At 34.5% G+C, this 20662-nt stretch overlaps 1 protein-coding gene across 1 annotated transcript; it reads right to left on the reverse strand.

Moving 5' to 3' along the window:
* Window positions 1–1559: 1559 nt before the first annotated feature.
* Window positions 1560–10312, reverse strand: LOC127858163 (uncharacterized). The gene is made up of 3 exons (XM_052395131.1): window positions 9620–10312; window positions 3037–4016; window positions 1560–2114 (listed from the first exon to the last, which is right to left on the reverse strand). Exons 1-3 carry the CDS (start codon window positions 9955–9957, stop codon window positions 1765–1767), a joined length of 1668 nt encoding a protein of 555 aa, XP_052251091.1. The 5' UTR covers window positions 9958–10312; the 3' UTR covers window positions 1560–1764.
* Window positions 10313–20662: the final 10350 nt, after the last annotated feature.

Consider the following 20662-nt stretch of genomic DNA (forward strand, 5'->3'; position numbering starts at 1 on the left):
TATGGAAAGGGGGTCTGTTCCGATATAAAAGGGGGTTTATTCCGCATTATGCAAAACTATCGAGGGTGTTTCTTCCGCGTATGCAAAATGTGAAAGGGAGTTTCTTCCGCTATGCTGTTTTTAGGGAAGTGTGTTTCTTCCGGAGGATGTTTCTCCCGTACACACACGCTGATACGGGCCGCAGTTTGACACGAAGAACGTCACATCAAACACGTTTATCCCAAATGATTTCGGGTGCCAATTAGTAAGCGGCTCGTAGGTCATTTAATATTAGGGCAATTACGTTTGAAAAAAATGCGAATATCAATTCTATTATTCGAATACTGGCCATTCAATCGAATATTCGAATATTCGAATAATTTTGCCATCACTAATTAAAACCTGTTTGATACCGGAAAAACATCATAGAGTTTCTGTTATGTACGTTGTTTTCCTTACGTAAACCTGATAATTTTACTTATATTTTACCAATATATGTTGTATTTAAGAACAGTGATCAAGATTAAAACAACGAGTGCAAATTCACATTACATGACTGGATGCTTATGGTCAACAAATCCCAACAAAAATAAGTATACTTACCTTGATGCTTTTTCTGATTAGATTTCCATGAGCCCGAGACAGACCTGGATTGGAAGAGGAGGTGGCAATGCTTCCTCAAATAGTGCTGTCCTCCTGTCATGTTGTGAGTCACATCAACTCCTGTAGCAGCTAGTGAGGGGCGCGATTGTGGCTGAGCTGGTCCACATGGCTTAACGCTCAGGTGTCCATGACGTGCTGGCTGAGCTGGTCCTCGTGGCCGACCACTCAGGTGTCCTTGACAAGCTGTGGATTCACTTTCGAAACAATGAATCTGTGTCTGCTATCATCATAGATTGTAAAGTTCCTTGCCCTTCTTTACTTCAGAGGATATGACTGATAAATTTCCTACACTGTACGTTAATGCAGAACGCACATCAATATATGAGAAGTACATCTTAATGTTCACGTCACAAATCAGCAGCTTCCATATCGTATTCAAATTAAAGCACATGTTCTTTTGGCATTTCAATAATGTTCACAGCAATAGTGGGATTTTAAAGCAAGTATTACAAGTTTCTCCAACATGGTTGCTTGCCTTCATAATCTTGGTTGTTTAATTTGCTACACTTTGTAGAATACTTGCCGGCATATTGCCTAATATGAGTATTCCCTTCACATTTCCACTGGTTAACAGATGGGTCAGTTCCAAAAAGATTTCACACCAAGAGGCAATTCAGTGACACATAATCCAAGTGGTGTTATACAGTTCACACCAGCAAATATGAATAAGAGAGTCTGGACGGACTGTTCAACAGTGTTTTTAACAGTTAGATTAGGCAGTGCAGCCCACACTTAAGTCTTTTTGTGAAGTAGTTATTGCACAGCAGATAATTTCTTGCTGATACATGAAATAACATAAGATTGTAGTTGGCTTTAGCATAGAGTATACTAAATTTTTAACACAAACTAAACAACTTTTATCTATATGCAATCAGGTTGTCTCAGGATGTAATTAAAACCTTAATCATGGTGTAACTACTCAGCCCAAATAAGCCTCATTAAAAGAGCCTGAAAGTCTCAAGCAAATTACCATTTGTGTTCATACATGATTTGTATCTGCAACTAAACACACACACAATGTTGTAGTGTATCATATCACACTACAATGTCCTTATGCTTAAGAGCACAGTGTCATTGAAACATTAATCACTAGTTACAACGAAAAGTACATAAATGTACACACTATTCCACTTTGAACACCAGGATGTGGTTTCCCTCCATGCCCACAATGATTGAGGATGTGGTGCTGCTGTAGCAGACTGACTTTGGGGCCCACACTGCATCCATCTCTGTAGTCATAGTGGCCAGCTTAGTCCTCCCCACGCTGTCCACTTGTACTAAAGTGAGGGACAGGCGTCCACAGACCAGCACCTGGCCTACAGGGGTCACATGTACACAACATGGCAGTTCTAGTTCTGGGTCTGTAAATGAAGCCAGGAGTGTACCATCCCTGGCCAGGGTGAGGAGCTTGTCACTGGAGAGGTTGGTAATATACAGCTTGTCCAGTGTGGGACTCACAGCACATGTGTATACTGCAAAACAGAGTAACATCAAGATATTGAATTACTGTAAATGTGAAACAATTTAACTAAACAGACTGCAGTGATATTGTATTACAAATGCGTTGTTATAAATAGGCATGTGCACATCTAAAATATATGCATACACTCCAATTATTCAATAGTTAAGTGTGACATTAAACTTCAGCAGCAGTGTTATTGTGTAAACGTTTGAAATGCTGAAATGTGACTGGTGAATTAGAAATGAAGAGTAGCACAATTAAACAGATGGAAACAATTAAACATACGGAAATTATTGCACTGTTCAACCAAACATGTATATTATGAATGTTACTATATGCAGCAATAATAGATTTAAGGCACATGTACAGTACACATAACAATATACTGACATAAGTAAAATCGACACTTTATCAGACATACTTCATATATGTGCATTTTGTACGACTTTATTTGTGTTTGTAAAGTGTTTATAACAAGAAAAAAACGTTCAGATGAAAAATATATTGAGGCTTTTCTATCTGTTTTTTTTCTAAACCATTTACACAATTGAGATGTAAAAATGAATCATAAATATTACATACATACGCTTGAACACTTCTTAAAATCCAACAACAGCAAATTAAAGAGTATCTATTTTATGTGATTTTATTATTATTTTTTGCTTTTTGTTTATGAGTATTTGTATTTATATAACATTTTAAACACGTGCAGTAATCTGACAACCACAAAATATGAAGACAAGGTCAGAAAGTGTATCTTTCCCAGGACTCTGTTTCTATTTATAGACATATCATGTAGTAACATCAATAATACTGAAATTTCCTTCCGGTTATTGTTACACTAAATTAAAACATGTAACTTATACCAAATTTACAAAAACTTTGCAATAAATAAATGTTATGCTGTAGGATGAACCCACCATGATTCTTACCTGTCATAAGACCTGACAGATCCTCATAAAGTCTGCAGACCTGTTTTCCACTCAGTGAGTACTTAAACAATGCTTGACCAGAGACAATGAACAGGTCGCCATGGTAGTGGGCAATACCATAACATCTATGTTGTAACTGAAACTTTCTGCCTCTCACAAACTGGCTCTGGTCCACTTTGATAAACTGAACCTCATGTGTGGTATTATCATCCACAGCAACTGCCACCTCATTGGGTGTTATCTGACATATGGCCTTTGGCCCAGCACTCATAACACAGTGACTCATCACCTGGTTCTGCTGGTTCAGCAGCTTGACTTTCTTATTATAGTAGTCTGCAACCAGAACTTGTCCATTAGGGAGAACACATATAGCTCTGACCCAGCATGTGTGTGAATCACTTGGTATTCTCACATTGTGCTCAGACTTCCCACACGCAGTGAAAACATAGTTTGGAAAGTTCTCTTTTAACAATGTATCAGACTGTTGTATTTTTGCTTGACATATTTTACTGGCAATAAAAGAGAGTTCAGGTCTACCCAGTACTTTCGGTATGGCTGTATGGAGATGGGACAAATCATCATGAAGCCTGATGCTGCTGTTTCTCACACCCTTGAGAGGAGCTAGATTCAGACTTAGCTCTTCTTTCTTTTCCTTAATAGTGCTTTTCTCAAAATCTGCTAATAAATATTTTATTTTCTCACGCATTTCATTGACTGTGTATTGCATATGTTCATGTGTTGTATTCACTGTGCCGGTTTCACATTGCAGTAAAAACGATATTATATTCAGACGCATACCATCCACAATAAGCCTCTCATGTTCATTGTATGAAACCTTTAGAGACCTCAATATGTCCTTCATATAGGTCTGAAAATGTTTCATTTGTGAAAGAGAATTTTCCATTCTGACAGACAGGTTCTTGAAGTCTGTTGACTTCCCTGTGGCAGCCTTGGGTAATATGGTCACTTGTAAGCACAGACTGAAAAAAACACACGAGAAGTAGTAAGTGATATAATAGAAATCAACTCGACATTAGCCAACACTTATCCTTGAATTATTTTAATTATACTACAAATTAAACGGGGCATTGTAACAATATGTTTAACAAAAAAAAGGCACATGCAATAACAAATCATGTTCCCGTAATTCACAATGTAACTTTTCGAGAAGCAATAATACACTGATTATTGCAAAAATATATATGCATGTAAATAAATAAATTAATTAATTAATATAAATAAATATATTTTCTTTATCATTCTTGTACTTCTTAAATTCCCACCACATTGAAGTGTCCCAGGACAAAGTGTGTTTTTTTATTATAAAAATATACATTGTGTTCAATGTTTCAAAACAGGACAATAAAACTTTCGAAATGACAATCTGCATGTAAGCATACATGAAAATATAATATGGCATAATGCATTGATATGACTATTTTCATATAATATTGTTACGTTCATCTGCTTTGAGGTATACCGTTTTAAATACTTTTATGTAAATTATACAATAAAAGTGTTAAAAACGCTCCCAAAAGCAGTGTTACTTCATATAAACAATCTTTATATCAATGGATTATTACTATAAAACGTATGTGATTATGACTTAAAGGTATTTACTTCAAAAATTGAATGACTGTCTCTCGCCAAGAATCACGTCTATTCTAGTTCTGGCTATCATAACTTTAAATATCACTTTTTATGATTTTTGACTTGCGCAACTTTAAAGTTATGGACCAACACCATTAGGAAAGTCAACCAGAAATTCCCGAAAAGTTGACAGTTACCAAAGACCAGTCCATAACAGCTTTTAAATGCAGTTATTGGCCCAAATAAACCACTTGATCGGAAAGATTGACATTTTTCACATTAAACTGATATATTCTTTCACAAAATACTATCTTAACCCTTCCCACCTCAGAAGCAAAGTGAAAATGGCTTTGTGCAAACAGCATAAAACCAGAACAGCCTGCCAGTAACTCGCAGTCTGTTCAGGTTTTATGCTGTTTGCTACTTATCAGTATCTAAGGGTTGGAAATGAAGCCTTTGAAACTTAAATCTAGTAAGAAAGGCCTTGAATTAAATTTAACTTTCATAGGAACTACAAATGCGTAAAAATACGTATCTAAGTGGTAAAGGGTTAAACATTTGAAATTTATCTTTTTTGTTTAGAAACATACCATGTGCTCAAGTGTTTTCAAATTCAGAATGACATTTCCCTGTTTTTTAAATTATTCTTGCTTTATTTGTAAACAAATTGTAGTGTAAATACAAACTCAAAGTAAAAAAATATTTAAAATTATCTGATTCACTTCGAAATCAGTCTAAATCCACCAGACGTAAGTTGTTAATCACAAATAATAGATTTAAGGGAATGAAAGTAATGTTTACAATTTCAGCAAAAAATGTCAAGGTCGAACCGAAAGTATCCAAATGAAAACTCGTCACGTGACAAAGCGACAATGGCGTCAAAATTGTGAATTTCAGGTTGATGAAAGTTATTTTCATCTATTGTAAGATGCATTTGAAACATTTGAACCTTAAAATATGCCCCGATGCAGTAATTTATATTCACTCACCAATATATGTAAAAATGTATACAAGAAAATGAACTGTCTTTTATTTATAGCGTGACCTAAATATGTTACGATTCTGGTTGACTTTTGATATGGGGTTCGCTTCAGCGTACAGGTCTGTCAATCCTATATAAACTGTACGCTGAAGTTTCTTTAGCTACGTCTATTCTAGATCTTAACTTTAGCTCAACTGTCAACTATATTTGGCTTATTGTTCAATACTGATGACCAAAATTGGTCAGTTACCAAGATTCTGGACAGTGACCAAGATTCTGGTCATTAATGACCAGAATTCTGGGCACCAGTGACCAAAATTGGTCAGTGATGTGACTGACCAAAAATAATGACCAAGAAATTAGAACGATTCATGATACATTTACCCAATGTCATAACAATTAGACATAATGGCGCCTTATTTAGAAAAACAATGAAAAATACAAAGTATTCAAATGGATGGCTCACAGCTAGATAAAAGTTCTGGTGATGTTTAGATTATATAGACTCAGTTGTGTACATTTGTCAATTGTTTTATATAGTCACATAATGCGACCAGAATTGAATAACAACTTAAAAGGCAGTCAATTGAACAGGTAAGTGCAACTGTTACACCTGGGGTTTATCAGTATTCTTCTTTTTTAAGGTCATATATTATGAGAACATTATTCCTCTTAACTAATCCCTTTCTTGCATAAAATGGCATCAGCTTCATTAATACATAGATGAAGATTGATGATATCATAATTATTGTTAAAAACAGTAAAATAAACAATGGGCTAGAACACAAACATATACACTCAACAATTTCAACTGCTAACTGTACTTAACACAAGCATATTAAACTCCAGTAACTGTTAACAAGAGGAAATTGACTGTTACAGATTGATTTTCGGCAGGCGACGAATGTCAAGTGATTTTTCAAAAGTATACGTGATCCCGCATTTAAACATTATCATCATTTATTGAACAATTTCTTAACTAGTTACATAATAGCCATCACTTGACTTTATTCTGTGTATAAAGAATGCAGCCTCATGTAATATCATTATTCAAGACAAAGTATCATGAAACAAGATGTGTTTGTGAAACACAATCTCCCCCTATATGACGTTTGACCTTGAAGGATGAACTTGACCTTGTGAAGGATGACCTTGACCTTGGCCTTTCACCACTCAAAATGTGCAGCTCCATGAGATACACATGCATGCCAAATATCAAGCTGCTATCTTCAATATTGCAAAAGTATTCATAAAATAAGCGATTTGTGCCACATATATTTGACCTCTGACCTTGAAGGATGACCTTGACCTTGACATTTCACCACTCAAAATGTGCAGCTCCATGAGATGCACATGCATGCTAAATATCAAGTTGCTATCTTCAATATTGCAAAAGTATTTATAAAATAAGCGATTTGGGCCACATATATTAGACCTCTGACCTTGAAGGATGACCTTGACCTTGACCTTTCAACACTCAAAATGTGCAACTCCATGAGATACACATGCATGCCAAATATCAAGTTGCTATCTGTAATATTGCAAAAGTATTCATAAAATGAGCGATTTTGGCCACATATATTTGACCTCTGACCTTGAAGGATGACCTTGACCTTGACATTTCACCACTTAAAATGTGCAACTTCATGAGATACACATGCATGCCAAATATGAAGTTGCTATCTTCAATATAGCAAAAGTTATTGCAAAATGTTAAAGTTGGCGCAAACAAACCAACAGACCAACAGACCAACAGACAGGGCAAAAACAATATGTCCCCCTCTACTATAGTGGGGGACATAAAAAAATGTACAAGAGGGCCAGTCTTGCCCTTACATGCTCACCTGAGTTCCTGGACATTGTGGAAGAATACAAGTAATGATCTTTTTTAACCCCCTTTACCCAAATGTATTGTCATGGACTTTGTACTGTCAACATAAATAATTTGATAAAATTTCATTAAGGTTAGTAATTTATGTGGTCTCTGGGTGCTGCAAGTTTTGTTTCATTTTTGACGAACCTGCCCAAGATTCAAACTTGGCCTAGATATGGTCAAGGTAACAATTCTCAAGCAAGAGTAATACACGTTGCCACTATTGACCCCCTTTCAGACTTTGCCATATTGCCAAGATAAACATTCTGAGCCAGTTTTGTCAAGATTGGGTCATCAAATCTGGTCTCTGTAGTTGTACAAAGGTTTTCCTTAGATTTCGTCTGGTAATCTATGTTCTACATGCACCTGACACAAACTGGGCCTTGATACATGTTATGAGTAGGTTTATTCAAGACTGAGATGTAAATGCTGTCTTTAGATTGATTACAATTAAGGTTCCAAGATTTTACAGGGCTTTCATAAGATTTCACCTAGTGACCTAGTATTATAGAAGCATGTGATCAAGATTGGAAAATCACAAAATTATCAAGGTTTCATCATGATTTAGTCATAAATTTGGCGTCTATGGTTGTAAAAAGATTTTTCTTAGAGTTGACATAGTTTTTGGATATACGTTACCCAATTTCAATGGCCTTGATACTTTCCAGCTAAATATTCTGACCAAGTTTTATCAAGTTTTAGTAATAATTGTGGCGTAATGAGAGGTTTATCATTTGGACACATGTTCTTACAAAGATTGATAACATTGAGCAATTAATGTGTCATCTATAGTGTTCAAACGATTGTTCTTTCATATAACCTAGTTTTTTCCTCAATTGACACGACTTGAAAGGTTGCCAAGATATAATTAGGGAAAAAAAATCTGACCAAGTTAAATGAAGATTTGCCAATAAATGCGTCCCCGGGTGTTCAAATGGTTAATGTTAACGATGAACAACGGACAACAAAAGAAGAACAAAAGTAAATGAAAAAAGTTCATAAAGAAAATATTGTGCTCAGGTGAGCATAAAATGTGATGTGTAGAGTGTTTGCAAGGTTTTGCCATCGGCATTTCAGAAAAAATTTCCTCCGTGCGGCATGTATTTAAAAAAATGGAACTATTTATTAATTAAGCCAATATATCATTAGAAAAAAAACATACTCTGAAAAAGTTTAATGAAGATTGGACACATAATATTATTTCTGGAGTGATTACAAACATTCTTTTCAACTAGACCATGATTGTGACCTAGTTTTTTATTTTACATGGCCCAGTTTTCAATTTGGCAGAAATATCATTCTTCTGACCAAGTTCCATGAATATTGGGCAATATATGTGTCACCTCTACAGTTTTTTTACAAGCTAATTGTTGATGACAGAAAATGAACAACTAATATAAAGAAAGAGCTATTAAATCATTTCAGAGAAGTAATTTTACATTACAGTTGTCGCTAATCTTGTGAGTCCATGTACTTTAACCACTGACATTTTATTCCTAAATGAACAAAAACTAACATATTAAAGCTGAGCAACAAATTGCACACATGAAATGATTGAGAAGTAATTATATACCTGCTCACAATAATCCAAATGAACTATAATGGATAATGGTAATTACATAATACAATTCAATAATTTATACTGACATAAAATGCTATTTAAGTCCATTTTCCTATTTTAGTCCATTTTTCTGTGATAGTATTCAGGTGCAGGAATAAGATGTCGTCTAGTCTTAATTTTCTTTTAATTCTTAAACAATGATCTATTTTATTTTTAAATCAACAGTGTTATGTGCTTACATATTATTGTTAGCAAGGTATGATATAGGTGTGCGTGTGTGACCGTCCGTACCGCATCTGTAATCTGCCATGCGTCTCCTTTACTTTTTGAGAGGGTGTTGTAACATTGAACTTATTGTATGCTTAAGATAAGGGACCCCAATGGAAATAAGTACTTGTACTTTATTGGGTTATCCCAGGTCTGCAAGATCAATGTATAGTTCACTGTTATCTTTTGACCATATCTGTTTACTTTCATATGTTCTTATCTATAGTGTTGTTATATTATACCTTGATCTTGTACCTGAATAAACTTTAATTGAATTGAATTGAAAAATAGGTTATATTAATTAAGCTACCTGTGATTAAGTTCAATACATCTGAAGCAGCAGAGCTGACTGTGGTCCAGGCAGTACATAGTTAACTTTTCATCCTTGTGTATGACACATGTTAAAAGAGAATGCTCCATCTTCTTAGAAAGTGGCCACTTCATTATTTCATCCTTTCCATAGGGAGATTGTTTATAAAACCACCAACCATGCTGACTATGAGAGTGAATACATTTCCTACAGAAGTATTTAATACACGTTTTACAGTAAAAATCTGCATCTACTTCTACAGACCGCTCTTTCTCGCAGATTGTACAACAATAATATTTAACCACATCAGAATCTCTGGAAACTGCAGATGTCGCCATTTTGTATTTACTTTCAACAAATACTTTTTACAAACTTAAACCAAATTATAGAATATTAATATCCCAGTATATTTCTTACAATCAATATCCAGAAAACAAACACTCAATTTTTTAAAATACCAACAAGAAAAAATAATTATCAAACTGAACAGAAACCATGTTAACCTGCAAATGACTTCACATGGTATGATAGCAGTACACCGTGTAATGATGTAAACTGTTGTGCGCCTATTGGTTAATGTTAATTACTTTAAACTGCACCAAACAAGCTTTTTAGATAAACATTTAAACCAGATTGTTACATAGGCCACACATCTTAAGTGCTGTTATAAATGATACGTTGCATTTCTTAATTTATAATATTCTACATCAACCCAATTTATTACAGCTATTATTTATGTCAGCTCTTTTTTTTCTCACACTATTTAAATCTGCTTTTGTACACTTACTCATTTAAGTGTAATTTCTTTAAAGGGACCGTCAACCAGATTTACGAAAAAAAGAAAAGTTCTAAAATACTGTAATTGTTTAACAATATTAGTTTATATTGATTAAAATATCACGACTGGTATATAACATTACTTGAAAAAGTTTTTAAGTTTTTATATTTTCAGTATATTCTGTAATAAAATTGTACTGGGTATGTGTACCAGGTAACTACCAGTTAATTATAAATAACGCAAGTAGATCGATCATCATCGTCATGTGGTAAACCCAGGAATGCAAATTGTGCATGCGTAGTGAGTTGTATATATTTTATCTATAAAATGATGAATCTACTTGCATTATTTAGAGTGTGTATATCGTTATGTCACTTATTTTTGCGATGTTCTTTCGATTTTGCATCGCAAAATTTTATTACCGAATATACTGAAAATATGAACTTTTTAATATGAACTTTTTCAAGTAATGTAATATTCATGTACCAGTCATGATATTTTAATCAATATAAACTAATAATTGTAAAAACAAGGGCTGTTTGTAAAACATGCATGCCCCCCATATGGGCTGTCAGTTGTAGTGGCAGCCATTGTGTGAATACGTTTTTTGTCACTGTGACCTTGACCTTTGACCTAGTGACCTGAAAATCAATAGGGATCATCTGCCACTCATGATCAATGTACCTATGAAGTTTCATGATCCTAGGCGTAGGCTTTCTTGAGTTATCATCCGGAAACCATTTTACTGTGTCGAGTCACTGTGACCTTGACCTTTAACCTAGTGACCTGAAAATCAATAGGGGTCATCTGCGAGTCATGATCAATGTACCTATGAAGTTTCATGATCCTAGGCGTAAGCTTTCTTGAGTTATCATCTGGAAACCATTTTACTGTGTAAAGTCACTGTGACCTTTGACCTAGTGACCTGAAAATCAATAGGGGTCATCTCCCAGTCATGATCAATGATCCTATGAAGTTTCATGATCTTAGGCGTAAGCATTCTTGAGTTATCATCCGGAAACCATTTGACTGGTTCGAGTCACCGTGATCTTGACTTTTGACCTAGTGACCTGAAAATCAATAGGGGTCATCTGCGAGTCATGATCAATGTACCCATGAAGTTTCATGATCCTAGGCATAAGCGTCCTTGAGTTATCATCTGTAAACCATTTTACTGGTTCGAGTCACTGTGACCTTGACCTTTGACCTAGTGACCTGAAAATCAATAGGGTTCATCTGCCAGTCATGATCAATCTATATATCAAGTTTCATGATTCTAGCCATAAGCGTTCTTGAGTTATCATCCGGAAACCATTTTACTATTTCGGGTCACCTTGACCTTGACCTTTGACCTAGTGACCTGAAAATCAATAGGGGTCATCTGCGAGTCATGATCAATCTACCTATCAAGTTTTATGATCCTAGGAATAAGCGTTCTTCAGTTATCATCCGGAAACCATTTTACTATTTCGGGTCACAGTGAACTTGAACTTTGACCTAGTGACCTCAAAATCGATAGGGGTCATCTGCGAGTCATGATCAATGTACCTATGAAGTTTCATGATCCTAGGCGTAAGTGTTCTTGAGTTATCATCCGGAAACCATTCGGTGGAAGGACCGACCGACCGACATGAGCAAAACAATATACCCCCTCTTCTTCTTCATAAAAATCATAAGACTCTTCTTCCTTTAAAAAGATAAACACATTTTTTAATAAATTGGGATTTTTAATTTTAAATTGGGAATTTGTGTTGACTATTTTTTGGAATGGGTCGGTTAAACATACCATATTTTTTACACCAGAATAAGGCCTGGCTTTATAAAATAATTTTTATACCTATGAAAACAGTGCTAACGAATATCAATAACTGATCCACCTTCAACTGTCATAAGATGTGCCTGCAATAACCTTGCATGAACAGAATATTAAACAAAACAAGAGCACCGCATAACGGGCGCCATGCTTAGCTGCGAAAGCTTGTCAGAATTATTTTTTTATGTCACAGTGACCTTGACCTTTTACCTAGTGACCCAAAATGGGTGTGGCGCGTAGAACTCATCAAGGTGCATCTACATATGACGTTTCAAAGTCGTAGGTGGAAGCACTTTGATTTTAGAGCCAATGTCAAAGTTTTAGCACGACGCCGGCGGACGGCTGACGGCGAGCAGGCTATGACAATACCTCGGGTTTTCTCCGAAAACAGCCTCGCTAAAAACTGCCGGCTAAATTAGCATGAGATCAAAACGCTTGTTTCTTCTCTTTAACACAAATACATTTGGGGTGTTTTAATTGCCTGTGCAATTTTTTTATAATAAGCTATTATTAGACGCTGCTGTCTAAGTTACAGGATATCATTTGCACCAGCAGCTCTTGTGGCATGCAATACACGCCACAAAAACAGTGCTGCCTTGCTTTTTTGTCATCACAAAACAGTCAGTGTTTCAACACTATTGAAACACTAGACTTGTTGCATTCCCCAAACAGGAAATTGTTTGGAGAGCAGTGTATAGAAAAGAACCTGGAGATACAAAAAACAATGTCCCACTTTTTCAGCTATATCATGCAAAAACCCTTGTGCACAAGACGTAAAATGTTGCAGCTCTACAAAATGTATTTGACAGGAGCATGTTTTGTTCCAGTCTACATTGAAATGAACCATATAATAGTATTCTACTGTGGACCAGAAAGACAAATGGCCATAATTCTGCTAAAACTGGTCGCAGCTGAAAATCCTTCCTGACTGCATATCAAGGACATTCAGAAATAAAAGTATGACCGAAAAATCCACTACGCTGTTAACTCTTTCAGTGCTGGAACCGAATTTTGAAGACCTTTGCAAACAGTTTGTATCCAGATGAGACGCCACAAAACGTGGCGTCTCATCTGGATCCAAACTGTTTGCTATTCTGGTAGTATTCTTTGGAAAAAATCGAAGAAAATGCTAATTTAAGAAATTCAGCAGACGACATTTTAGCAGACGACAAATTTCCCAGCATGTTAAGGGTTAAAGGAGTTGTAAACACAACATTTTGGTAGAATATATAATGATAAAGTTGACAGTCAGACAACTAGACATCATGCTGCAAACAATTGCTACAGCAGAAATTCCTTTCTTATAAAATGTTTATGCAATGAGCAGTCATTGAAACATGAAAGTGTGATTGATATCCACTCAGGGCTGAGTTAAATACACACGCTTAACCCATTTATGCCTAGTGTCTGAAACAAGAGCTGTCAGAGGACAGCGCGCTCGACTATTCGAGTGCTTGACAGTATAACGTAAGCCATCATGGGGAAATTGTTGATATTTAATAATTTATTAGACGATCTTTCAAAAATAAAAAAAAGGAAAAAAAAATTGTTTTTCGGGGGGGGGGGGGGGGGGGGGGTAGGGGGTAGGGGGTGAGAAGGGGGTATAATTTGGGGTGTGGTAATTTATTAGATGTTTAAAAAAAATGTGGGGGTAGGGGGGTGAGAGGGGGGTATAATGTGGGGTGGGGTAATTTATTAGATGATGTTTAAAAAAAATGTTTTGGGGGGGGAGGTTGGGGGGGGGAAGGGATTCTGGGTAGGGGCGTGGAATCCATTGTGGTATTAAGGTAAGTGTTGTTTTGTCAAAGTAATAATAAAATGTGATCATAAATAAAGAAGTTATGGCAATTTGTTCAATTATCTAAGTGTAAAAGGGGACATAATAATGACAAAATGCTTGATAGAGTTGTCTGCTCTTGTTTATAGGTTGGGGTCATGTTGGTAAACAAGTATGCAACATATAAAAGTAATATGTCAAAGGATATAGGAAATATTTGGGGTAGTACGCAAACTTTAACATAGATTTATCAATTATATGCATATTCTAAGTATAAAAGGGGCAATAATTAAGACAAAATGCTTGATAGAGTTGTCTGCTCTTGTTTATAGGTTGGGGTGATGTTGATAAACAAGTATGCAAAATATGAAAGCAATATGTCAAGGGACAATGAAAATAAATGGGGTAGTACGAAAACTTTAACATTTGCTGCATATTCTAAGTGGAAAAGGGGCAATAATTATGACAAAATGCCTGATACAGTTGTCATTGCATGAGAAAATATGAGGTCTTTTTTTATTGACCTCTTTTTCTTTCAGATGTCTTGAAAACACACAGGTGTCTGGGATAGTGTAGATTGTAGATATTTTAATGAAAAAGTATAACTTATGTTAATGAGATTCACTTTATGAAAGACAGTGCATTTTCTTGACAATTTTTTAATGATAATAGTTTGTTATCATATTTTTATTTTTTATTATCATAAACCAATTGCTACCATTAATAAATTTTTTACAATAAGCACATAAGGAACTGCCCGTTTCTGAGTACCTTAAAAGAACTGCCTCTGCAGAACAAAAACAGGTTGTTTGCTTCAATTAAAAAAAAAACTTAAACAATCGAATTACGCAATATCAGTTTGCAATATTGTTATCTTTAAACCCAGTGTTTACAATGTACTTGCCCAAACGCAAAATTTATCAGTCACAGGACAAATAATTTGAGGTCATATTTCAAATACATTGCGCACACCACATATATTATTTCCTGGTATTAAACAAGAATTGAAGTATAATGAAATATGATAAGAGCTATTACACTTATCTGCCGTATCCTGATGTGTTTAGCGCTAAACTGGCTTATCCTTCATTGTAGAGAGATAACAATGAGCCAGTCCAGCAATCACCCGCTACACAAAGCAAACTTGTCTAGATTCTTGTTATCTGACCTTGTAAAGCGGAACAGGAAACTTAATGCGTAGGCTTTGAGAAAAAAACGAAAATAGCCTGCATGTGCAAACCGGAAAAAATGTCAACAATTTTTTACATAATTGAGTATGCTAATGTGAAACTGAAAAAGATAATTGAAGCGAACCGAAGTAAAACACTTAACAAATAGCCAAACCTTAAAAAGATTTGCCATTGTAAATAAACCCATTATCTTCTTCCTGTCTGTGCAATAGTGCATGTTTGTGTACTTAAAATTTAATGATTTGTTTAACAATCCCTTATACTTCACTTCACCAAAATGTCAAGATGCATTTTAATTATATGAAAGTCTGAAATTTATGGCTTTAATAGATTTCTATATATAGATTTCGTTAAAAGCATTCATAATGGTAAAACAATACTTTGTTATAATTTGGCTTCTGACTTGTAGATCTAGGGCCAATGTGATCAGCGTTTTTTTGGTATTTTTTTCCAGTTTTTGTTAGAAATGATATAACACCCTGCATTTAAACAAAGATACCATAAAAAAAATAATACAGTAATACCATTTTTGTAGTAGTTTTGTCTGGAATATATCTCATAAGTTAAACACTCATACACTATCCAATACACTTTCCCCGAAAACACTTGACATTCATCAATTAAACCCTTACATCCCAAATAGCTGAACAAACTGTTAATCAAATATCTAATTTGTGTTATGCAGCGCAGGACAATAGTTGTACACTAGCTTCAACACAGTCCACCTAGGACACAACGCTGGAGAAGATTGCAGACTGTGTAGCGCCCTACTATTAGTCTGTTGCTGCTGCAGAATGCCCTGCAGGAAGGTCTTGCTCTCCGCACCCGCGCTCGGTGACTCCATACACAGCAGGGCCTCAGCTGCAACCTGACGCCCATGACGCTGTTGCTGCTCACATGTCTCCACTGAAACAGACAACAACGATTAGACCTAAATTCAGGTTGTGGGGTCCTATTGGCGATTAAAAGTAAAGCAACTTACAAAATTAAGTCTTTATTTTTTTATATCTGAAATGAAACAAACAAAAACTTGGTTACATAGATGTCTTTTGCGCTGAAAAATACACCATCAAACTTATTAACCTGAAAGTCATATTTTTTCACATCTCCACTGACAAATACAACAAAATTGGCAACAAAATGTTTATGTCTTTTCATATTTGCACTTGTTCACCTAACAACATTTTTTCCGTTCCATCTTAAAATAATAAACCCTATCCAATAGCACCATGCAATAAACTGGGAACTTGTTCCATGTAAATTAACAACACTTTGGGTCACTATGCAAATGGGAGGAAAACTTCACATATATCTACATGAATGAGCTTAACCACCATAAATGTCTTAACAAACATTCAAATGTTAATGTTCTTGGTTTGGTTATGTTTTATTTCAGTTCATTTCAATCATTCACATTATGTCAACTCAACTAAAGTTTTAATTACTATGTACAAAATATTGCAAGGATATGGGACACTGACTTTCAATAATTTTCCCTTGAATTAAATGTAAACTTTCATCACAATTAAATCTTACAAGTAAAAATAATGACCTGAAAAGCTCTCACACTGTCAAAATTGAAATGCAAGCAATCTTAGTGACTTTTCAAAGCCAGCTTTAAATAAGACAAGTCATTGAATATTTACAAATACCCCCAAAATGGCTTATTTGAAGCAGGTGCAAAACTTCAGTATTTGTAAATTAATCTAATAATTTTCTCATTCGCTACATCACATTGATCACAAAGACAAAAAGTTTCATGTTGATGGATTGAATAGATTGCCTAAGTTCAAGGGCACATATTTCTTCAACATATTGTGACAAACAAAAAATAATCTACTACGTTCATATTGATATGCATAGAATTGTTTGAGAAATTAAGTAACAAACATTGATGCTTAGTTACAAAATTTCAAGGGCATGTAACTCTGCAAAATTCTATCAGAATAAACAAGAAAAAAATGTCTTGAAATTCTACATAGTATAAACATAATATTACGTCTTGCACTACCACATGGCATAAAAATATCTATAAAGTTTACAGTGATATGCAGGCACTGAGACACTAGATTGCAAAATACAGGACAAATGTGCAGCATAATCACTAAATGTGATAGGCGTGCTCACAACTTTGCAATAATTCTACAGCATGGAACCAATTGGAAGAGGACAAGAAGCGGATTGGTTTAAGCAAAATGAGCTCCTCAGACATTGCGAAAGATTGTCACAATTTACAGGCCAGACTGGCCTACCAGGAGAAAAAATTCACAGGCCAGTTGAAATTTTCGCAGGCCTCAATTTTAATTGTTTGACTGGGATGTGCATAGAGCCATTAGTCTCGGCATGGCAAAGTAAATTCATAAAAGGGCAAAAATGGGTGCCGGTCAACTCGTACCTTAGTCAACTCGCACGGTAGTCAACTCGCACGTTTTTAGGTCAACTCACACGTCATTTCTGGTCAACTCACACTTTTCGAAGTCAACTGGCACCCCTTCAAAAAATATATAGAAATAGATGAAGGATGTAATGTGATCAGTAGTTTATAAGTACATGTAGTTTATAAGTAATCATAATAGAAATTATGTCCTTTTTTAATAATCTGAATATACGGTTATCACATTTAATGGCTCTTTTACACTTGTGCTCAGTGTTTTTCACGCGTTATATGAAAGTGTGTAAGAGGTGTGAAAGGTCTTATATACAAATAACAATTATTAAAATGGCAAATAATCAAATAAACTAAATTGCTATGATAATTAATCAGTGATACTTTAATGTTTGTCACAAATACGGATAATGCTGTAAAGGGTGTTGTATACCGCGCACGATTCAATTAATGTTAATTTAGCTTGTAATTAAAAAGTTTTACTTTTATAATCGGGTGTATGTTAAATTAAATTAAATTAAAACGAAAATTCGGTGATGTTTGTTGCATGTGGTTATTTCATAATATATGAAAGTTTCTTAGTTATGTATATAATTCGACTAAATTAAGAATACCGGTAGGTTATCATTATCAACATATAAGTGCTACGGACTACATGCGTTAAGTGAATTCATGCGGATTTTTGTGTGATGGATTATCCGTGTATATTGTGTTCAAGGAATGAAACTTGCATTTTCTATTTTCGCGTATTATTGCATTCTAACGACCTCTTTAGATTTCTAATTTATGTGACGAAAATCGAAACCGTGTTAGTGATGTTTTGTATTTCTTATTTATAATTTATCATAAAGTCAAGTAGTTATCTCAATATACCAACTTTGCTTGAAGTTATTTGATAAACGTTGTTTAATTGTATTGTAGATGAAATTTTGTTTTTGTGATACTGTTATCACTCGATCCAAGTATTTTTAACCAATAGAAATTTTCATACGTTACTATGTCAATCGATAAATTGGAAATGTAATACTAACACATCTGTCACCTAATCAGTCAACAAAGTAACAATACCTGAAAATACAGTATCCTATTTCTCACCTTAAAAATTACAATAAACAGCTAATCTGTCAGTCATTCAAAGATGATGAGGGTACTGATTATCGAGTGGTAGATAAGGCTATTACTGATAGGGGTTGTCTAGAGATAAGGCTGTAGTATATGGAATACTTAAATAAATATTTTAATTTGTCTAGAGATAAGGCTGTAGTATATGGAATACTTAAATAAATATTTTAATTTTTCATGCTATACAATTTAATAATTAATTAATTAATGTAGAACCGTTACTCATGTTCAAATTTAAAAAATGTTGGACAAATTATTAACTAAATACACATTTGATTCTTTTAAAAATGTATTATGATTGATTATTATTGTAAAATTAATCATTTTTTTTGTACGACCACGTTTAATTACATGTAGGTATGATAATCTTATATACGCATACTAAGCTATATGAATTTGTATTGGTATACGTTTTTTTCCTATTATTGTGTGTGCAATAAGTTATATGCGTATAATAGTTATAACATAGGTAACGGGATCTTCATTAATTGTTGTATGACAAATTATTACATTCTTAATAATGTATGTCTACTTGTGTACATATATAAAGCTTTGATAACGTGTGTTAATATTGTAATAAAAATTAAAATAATAGTTAAAAAAAATATTTTTAATAGTACTTTTAAGGTCTGTTATAATGGGCCGATAATGTAACTATAGTGTAAACAATATTTTGTGAAAAACAAAAAATGTGTTATTTTGTGAAAAGATTTTATTTAAAAAGTATTAAACAAAACTCTGAAAGTGTTTCTTATTTGTGTTTATGCATAAATTACTCATTAAGAACCCATTAACACATCAATAGTTTTACTACCGTGCGAATTGACTTCCGTGTGAGTTGACCAAACAAAGTGCGAGTTGACTACCGTGCGAGTTGACTTAGGTACTAGTTGACTGTAAACCGCAAAAATAAGCATGAAAACTTGATTTGGGGAAATAAATTAAGAGTAAGTGTCAGTTTGTGGATATATTTACGCCGTAAACATATATACTTGAGTGTTGTCGATGTATTTAGCTAAGAGTAATTAATATACGGTATTAAATAGAGCTGTAACGATTCACCCATCATTCGTTTCGATTCGATTTCAATACCAAATGGTCCGATTCGATTATTTTCGATTCGATTCAGATTAAACTATTTGCTGCTTATTTTGCAAACTATTTCATGTTTGGTTCGTCCAGAGCATGAATTAACATGTTTGGTATTTGCTATTAACTTATAATGTAATACATTTAAAGTTTTTATTTTTTAAATAAAATTTAAAAACGCAACATTGTTTTTTTAGTAACAAATATATTGATCAAAACTTCCTGTTGAGTTATTCTTAAATAACATAAAATTCACAATGTATCACATGTGTTTAACAGGAAAAAAACATGTAACAAGGGCTGTTTGTAAAACATGCATGCCCCCCATATGGGCTCTCCGTTGTAGTGACAGCCATTGTGTGAATATGATTTTGTCACTGTGACCTTTGACCTAGTGACCTGAAAATTAATAGGGGTCATCTGCCAGTCATGATCAATGTAGACCTTTGACCTGAAAATCAATAGGGGTCATCTGCGAGTCATGATCAATCTACCTATCAAGTTTCATGATCCTAGGCCTAAGCGTTCTTGAGTTATCATCCGGAAACCATTTTACTATTTCGGGTCACTGTGACCTTGACCTTTGACCTAGTGACATGAAAATCAATAGGGGTCATCTGCAAGTCATTATCAATCTACCTATGAAGTTTCATGAATCCTAGCCATAAGCGTTCTTGAGTTATCATCCGGAAACAATTTTACTATTTTGGGTCATCGTGACCTTGACCTTTGACCTAGTGACCTGAAAATCAATAGGGGTCATCTGCGAGTCATGATCAATCTACCTATTGAGTTTCATGATCCTAGGAATAAGCGTTCTTCAGTTATCATCCAGAAACCATTTTACTATTTCGGGTCACCGTGAACTTGACCTTTGACCTAGTGACC

The sequence above is a fragment of the Dreissena polymorpha genome, chromosome 14 (assembly GCF_020536995.1).
Source record: "Dreissena polymorpha isolate Duluth1 chromosome 14, UMN_Dpol_1.0, whole genome shotgun sequence".
NCBI classification, from domain to species: domain Eukaryota; kingdom Metazoa; phylum Mollusca; class Bivalvia; order Myida; family Dreissenidae; genus Dreissena; species Dreissena polymorpha.

Coding starts and splice junctions, on each gene's coding strand:
- LOC127858163 (XM_052395131.1), bottom strand. CDS start 9,957: ATGGCGACATCTGCAGTTTCCAGAGATTCTGATGTGGTTAAATATTAT. Junction 4,017..9,619: donor TGTATTGAACTTAATCACAG/GTAGCTTAATTA, acceptor TGTTTTTTTCAG/TCTGTGCTTACAAGTGACCA. Junction 2,115..3,036: donor TCTGTCAGGTCTTATGACAG/GTAAGAATCATG, acceptor TCTGTTTTGCAG/TATACACATGTGCTGTGAGT.